Source organism: Glycine max, chromosome 17, assembly GCF_000004515.6.
Source record: "Glycine max cultivar Williams 82 chromosome 17, Glycine_max_v4.0, whole genome shotgun sequence".
NCBI lineage: Eukaryota > Viridiplantae > Streptophyta > Magnoliopsida > Fabales > Fabaceae > Glycine > Glycine max.
In genome coordinates this window covers 17,414,737-17,421,208 of record NC_038253.2, presented here as the reverse complement: position 1 = coordinate 17,421,208, position 6,472 = coordinate 17,414,737, and the positions used below count along the sequence as shown (strand labels likewise).

General features: G+C 34.8%; 1 protein-coding gene across 2 annotated transcripts; it reads right to left on the bottom strand.

The window, feature by feature from the left end:
- Window positions 1-1,887: 1,887 nt before the first annotated feature.
- LOC100806962 (transcription factor SPATULA) lies at window positions 1,888-5,515 on the bottom strand. 2 transcript variants are annotated; one of them, XM_006600898.4, is made up of 7 exons: window positions 4,922-5,515; window positions 4,546-4,638; window positions 3,798-3,863; window positions 3,640-3,705; window positions 2,522-2,761; window positions 2,359-2,425; window positions 1,888-2,240 (listed from the first exon to the last, which is right to left on the bottom strand). In XM_006600898.4, exons 1-6 carry the CDS (start codon window positions 5,144-5,146, stop codon window positions 2,375-2,377), a joined length of 741 nt encoding a protein of 246 aa, XP_006600961.1. In that variant the 5' UTR covers window positions 5,147-5,515; the 3' UTR covers window positions 1,888-2,240; window positions 2,359-2,374. The 2 variants fall into 2 exon arrangements, with proteins under 2 accessions (XP_006600961.1, XP_006600959.1); XM_006600896.4 differs by having other exon boundaries at window positions 2,522-2,839; window positions 4,922-5,511.
- Window positions 5,516-6,472: the final 957 nt, after the last annotated feature.

Below are 6,472 nucleotides of genomic sequence, written 5' to 3'. Positions count from 1 at the left end.
GGAAATTGACAGCCGAAAAGATGCTTCCAGAAAAGAGCCAAGTCATTGCTCCTTCCATTTGTGTTTACTGCAAAACAAGCATTAAAACCAACATGATATTTTATTTCTTCGATACGTTGAGAACTAACAAGTGTTTCACATAAAAAATAACATCTGGGTGGTGAAAATGGGTGATGTCACGAAGGATGGGAATCGCACTCAAGTTGCCTAAGCTCTGACAATTCCAGCATAAGAAACTTATTACTCTTGATAGGCTCCTTGACCAGGGCCTGCCATTAAAAAAAGAATTTGGTCATCTAAGGCGTTTTTGGCTTAAGTGTTTAGATTTGGGTAAGAGATTGGGATATTATTTGAGGTAAGGTTAGGGTTGTGTTTAGGGTTAGGGTTGTCGAGTGTAGGGTTCTAGATAGTGGATGAGGCGGAAACACTTGAGTTCACGTTTTCATTGACCAATCTACATTTCTTATCTCCAATGATCAATTTTGCTGCATTATTTTCATCTAGGATCATGGCATCGTTAATTGTCCAAGTTAGAGGATTGATTGCCAACGATTGGTGCATTATTGTAGGAGTTGTCTGATTTGATTATTTAAAAATTTCAACAATAGATTGTATCTGTTTTTGGAAGACCCCATCTTTAGCATTAATAGTTGTTTTCTCCCCGCACTTAATGGTCGTCTCATTCCTTGTTGATGGTCAGCCATTGAAGCAACAACAAAGCTTGACCCAATGACATGCATGTTCTATCTTAGGTATTGTAATCCTCCAATAATACCGTTGTTGCGGATTTCAACCCTAAGTTCGAGTCCCCAATATTTGTTGCCTGTATCAACTCCCATGGTTATAAGCTTTCCGTAAAATTCATCAGAACGACCAAGCAATCCACAGACCACAAAGATAACAATATGTTCCTAGATGCTCATACTTCAAATTTACCTTGTTTGATTCTCCACCTTTCCTTTTGATTTTTCTTATCTTTTGTCAAGTTTTGCGAATGTCTATCATCACCCATATTCTCATGAAGGGGCACCATATGTTATTCTTGTCGTCGAACCCTAAGTATTCACCCAGGGACTTACCAATCAACTAGCCTACCAATTCAAAGTTGAAACCAATGGGGATATTGTGCATTTGGATCCAGAAATGCACAAAGGTTGGACTTTCACCTTCTTTTATAGTTGCCTATCAAAGCTCCAAAGGCCTCCATTGAGCACCCTTTGGCAATCGACAATATTATAAAATTGAACAAGAAGTCCCTCTTGCAACAGTGATATGGATATGCCTTGGAGGGGTTCCAAATCATGGACATTCACTCCTTCATGATGTGAAATATAGATGGATTTATCTGTTAAAAATCTTCCAAAAAAACACAAAGGTCATTGTTTGTGTCAGTTGTGGTTTCATTAGGGGTCTCCACTTCAAAGCCATCTTGGATGTTTAGATTTTTAAGGTTTGATGGTTCCATGAGGGCGTGTTAAGAGGAAAAAGGTTGAAGGTAAAGATAGGGATAAGGACAAGGAACAAGGACAAGGAGAATGGTTGATGGTGGCAAGGGTAGTGTTAAGAGAAGAGAAATATAGAATAAATTATGTGGTTCCATTAAGGTCTCTGTTTTCTAGGGATAAAAAAAATAATGTTGTGTTTTGCTGAGAGGAGAGAGGAGAAATATAGAAGAAATTATGTGGGTCTCACACCTCCTATACTCTATTTTCCTTTTTATTTTTATCCTCTCTATTTGCATCTTCTCAACCAAACACAACATAAGAGATCTGAAGTTATAAGGTTGGCTTGGTGGTGAAAGGAAAAGGAAGAAGGGAGAGGTGAAAGGTCATGGGTTGAAATTCTTCTGCTAACAAAAAACTAATAATAACAACTAACATTGACTGATAAAATAAAATTAAGGGACTTCTACATTAACAAGGAAACCCAAAATCCTTAGGCATTGGTATCAAACCTGACAAACTCCAATGTCTTGTTACCATTGCAAGCGCTTTGCCCCTATGTGTAGTCTTACAAAAATCTCATACCAACAAAATTTGAGACATTGAGATATACATCAAACATTGTTGTTCTAGCTCATAACATTCCACTTAACCGCGGGGTCAGAACAATGTTGGGCTCACTATTTCTTGGTATCACTTTTGATTGATCACTTCCAATGATGCCATTTTCCAAAGTGCTGTTGTCCTTAACTGCAGATGTTTGCATATCAAAGGAAAGTGATGATGTAGCCAATGTGCCTGATTCATTTGACAATTAAGGGGAAAAAGGTTCAATTAGAATGAGATTGTTATGTATCCCAATGGAAGAACTACATTGAATTTCTACTGAAAGAAAAATGGCCATCTTGAGAACAACCTAATGGATTGGTATCTTAATGGTTTGCATTTAAATGCTGGTGCTGCAATATGTCTTCCCTGCACATCTGCTTATAAGGAAAGAATAATATAAAAATGAACATTGTTAGGCTTTTAAGTAGGTGTATCATATATGTAGCCAAAACATAAGTGAGTGAGCTAACCTCGGGAAATCTTCGGAGTTGAAATGATCTTATATTTTCTGGAATAGGAGATTCCAGCCTGAAAGAAGTTTCTGAGTTGATTATATATGATGGAGTTGGCACGGATTGCTGATCTGCCATGGCGAGTTTGTTAGGTAGATTGGACAAATAGTGCATGGGGTTTTCTTGGTGCATAGGCAGAGAAGCTGTTGGGTTTGAAGGGATAAGTCTGCTTTCTTCACCTGAATCCATTCTCGGCACCTGAGACAATTGCAGAGGTTGCAAACCTTCTTGAAAGAACATAGTATGCAAACTCAACCCATTTCTCATTGACAGCATCTGATATATTAGCATAAGACATTAAAAACAAGCATAGCTGAATTTCTTCTTCCCCTTTCACCTTTTGGTAAAAGGAAATTCATATCAAGAATTTAATTAAGGTATCTTCAAACTGCATAATGTGTCCAATATTACATATTGTCATTTACATGTAAATAAAAATATCAGCATATAGGAAGTAAATTATATTTTTGGGTTGTTCAATACTCTGAATGCTCTTAAGAGCATATATTGCAATGCTACAGAACAAAGAACATAACAAGCAAAACTATGATCATTACATTATATTCATCATGCTGCATAATAATTTCTGATGGAAGCCAATGAATACTTGAATGACTGAAATTCAAGTGTAAGTGAAGAATGTGCAAGTCTCACAAGTACATCCAGTTCATGGAACTTAACTTCTAAAGGTTATTAGCCAATATGGGTATCAAACCCCACAAGTACAGTTCATTCTAAGCCCATGTAATATTTCCCCTCACAAAGCAGAAACCTTATCATGATTGCATAAAAAGGTCGGTTCAAAAAGGGCCTATAATTTATACATGGGTACTGAGTAGCAATGTCAAAGAAGATACTAGTGCACTAATCACATTGTCATTGCATAAATACTTCAAAATTCAAATGTTCGAAATAATGTGGAACTAAACCTTGCAAATTGCAATTATATATCAAATATCAATACATAATCACACAAATGTCCAAAATTTCTAATAAAAACAAATAACCAAGACATTTAACTGCACATAAATTCCAATTGAAGGACCAAGGATGGAACATTAATTCATGATACAGACCTGTACTTTGAGATGAAGCTGTTTAAGATATTCAATAGCTTCATCAAGCATTGAAGCCTTATCAGTCTGCCACACAACAATCCTCCACAGTCAAACGAACAATGAATCATGTAGTTCGCTAATCAAACTAAGGTAGAAGAAACCAGAATGAAGTGTACCTTGTTAGAATTTGGAATAAGATTTTGCAAAGCCTTCAATTTCTCATTGATCCTACTCCTCCTCCGCTGCTCAACAAACCCCACACCAGACATAAAAAGCTAGAAGCAAAATTACTTAAACACAAACAAAACCAAACTCAAGCACACGAAAAATAAAATAGCCTTCATACAGCAGAAGAACCAGAAGATTTTGTTGGGGTCGCAGGTCAGAAAAAATTAACTTTTGGAGTAAACATACAATTCTGTGTCCCTGAAAGCCACAACTTGTATTGATTTGATCCCCAAGAATTTGTTACTATATAATTCAATCTCCAAATTTATCAAATTCATGACAAATTTGCTTTAAAGTTGACAGGAATAGTAAATAGTTGTGGAGTCTACAGATTCAGACACTAAATTATACACACACAAATTCTTAGAGATCAGATAGACATAGGTTTCCATTTTCAGCGAAATTATATATTTTCTCTAAATTTTAGTGCAATTATTTGACACCAGCTTTAAGCAAACATGTGGAGAGGTTCCCCCTCTTAGTTGGTGCAATGCAGCTACTGCCCCACTTCACAACGTAATTATGCCCCTGCCCGTGGTTTTAAATTCTGGTCGTGATTCTTGATATTGCAAAAATTTATAAGAAAACGCAGCTCATCTGGCCGCAATTGTGGTCGCAATGCAGTGGCGGGAAGGAAAAAACCTTGATGATATGACCAAAACCAAGGCCCCTTCCATGAAAGAAGAATTGGCAAACCTTTTCAGAGAGGTTATGAACTTCCGCAGCTCTGTTCCTTTTGGAGGAACTCCTAGAACGAATCGACTTTGGTGGAGTTGGAACCTCTTCTTCCTACATTCACAACTCGTCAAGTAAGCAATAAAAGTAATATTATACGGCAATCACACACACAGAAGACAGAACAGAACACCACAACATATTTCTATAAACTATGGGTTTTCCATTTATATGTTCTATTACATTATTTCTAATCTACCACTTGAATTTTTCATAATACGCACACGCCATACACTTTTGGGTTTAGTGTGTAGATAATATATATAATAAGCCCTTTTACAAAATCCAACAAGGAGTAATGATAATGTACGATATTATTAGAAACTAGAAGCAACACCTCACTCTCGCAGTCGAAGTCATCAGTTTCATTCTCACTCGCTGCCACCGACAGAGAAGACACGTTGGCAGCAGAAGAACCCTTGTAGGCTGAGATCCCATCTGGTAGAGCAGTTTTGGACATGGAATTGCGTGCGTCGTCGTTACTCTCGTGGGTTGTGACAGAGGAACGAAGAAGAAACTGACGCAGGACAAAGGAGATTTCGTCCTGTGTGGAAGAAGACATGTCCCTTCGTTGTTTTCTACAATGTATATATTGTTTGTTTTGGTTTAAGGTACGAGAGGAAAGGCCAAAGGAGAGTGATCACTTTTTTTTTTCTCTTGTTCGGAATTCAGAGTGGGTTGCAGAACAAGTATTTGTGATTGTTATTGTGATTATAGAAACCGGGTAATGGCAATGGAGGAGCAGGTACTTTGAGAAAAGAAAGAAGCAAAGCCAAAACAAAAAGAAAAGGGTTTAGAAGGGAAGAGTATGACTTATGAGTATGACGTATGGCATGGGGAATTGTGAACTGGTTTTGGATAGGAAGTATGGTTCGCTGACACAAGCGCCAGTGCCACGCGCCAGACAGCCATATCCAACGGACTATTGACCAGGAGAAACTCCATTATGTTAGGTGACTTTGCTTTATGCTATTTGCTACTTTGCTCTTAGCAAAATCAGTGTAAATGAAACAGATTTATCTAATTCATTTACAGTGTTTTCGTTGGGTTTGTCTAATTAACCAACCTAAAAATGGAGTTGAACGATCTATTTTTAATAACCAATAAAATTTAGATATTTATCTTGTTTTAAATTTCATATATAATACGCATAGTACAATTCATACATTTTTTTAATATACTCTGTGTTACTTTTATTATATTTATTTTGCAACATACAGGTATAGTATTTTTTTAAAAAAAATTCATAAAATTTTGATAATAATTAGTAATTAAAATTATAAATAAATACTATAATTTTTAACATTTTGATTATCAAGTACATGCCATATTATTTATTACTTTAATAAATAAAGAATTTAATTATAATTTTTAATTAAAAGCTAATAATTAGAATTATACTAACATTCATAATTATATGTAATAAAATATAAAATATTAAATCTTAATAATTATTTTTTAATTAATTATAAAAATTATACTCTTTATTCACTTTAGATAAATAGTTTTCATTTATTTTAAAATTAGATAAAATAGTTTAACTTATTGATCTAAATTAAATATGTAAAATTAACTTTAAAAAATTCAATTACTCACAATTTCAAGGGTTAGAATATTACTTAAACTCACAAATAATTCTTAAAAATACTCTTTAAGAATAACTCATAAAAACACATTCTCATTCAAAGTGCACTACTAAAAAAGACACTATTTACATCAATTATTTATGACATACTACATCGCTTACGTGCAGTGACGAATCCAAGACTCTAAGTCAGTGGGTGCAAATTATTAAAAATAAAATTAGTGGGTTCAATTATATAAATATAAATAAAATAAAATATAAAAACATAAGATTTTATTTACAAATTTAATGAATTTTAAAAAA

Excerpts from the sequence above, each read along its gene's own strand:
- LOC100806962 (XM_006600896.4), bottom strand. The coding sequence starts at position 5,146 with ATGTCTTCTTCCACACAGGACGAAATCTCCTTTGTCCTGCGTCAGTTT. Across the intron at positions 3,864-4,545 it reads TTCATAACCTCTCTGAAAAG|CGGAGGAGGAGTAGGATCAA; the intron begins GTTTGCCAATTC and ends TTTGTTGAGCAG. Across the intron at positions 3,706-3,797 it reads TTATTCCAAATTCTAACAAG|ACTGATAAGGCTTCAATGCT; the intron begins GTACACTTCATT and ends GTTGTGTGGCAG.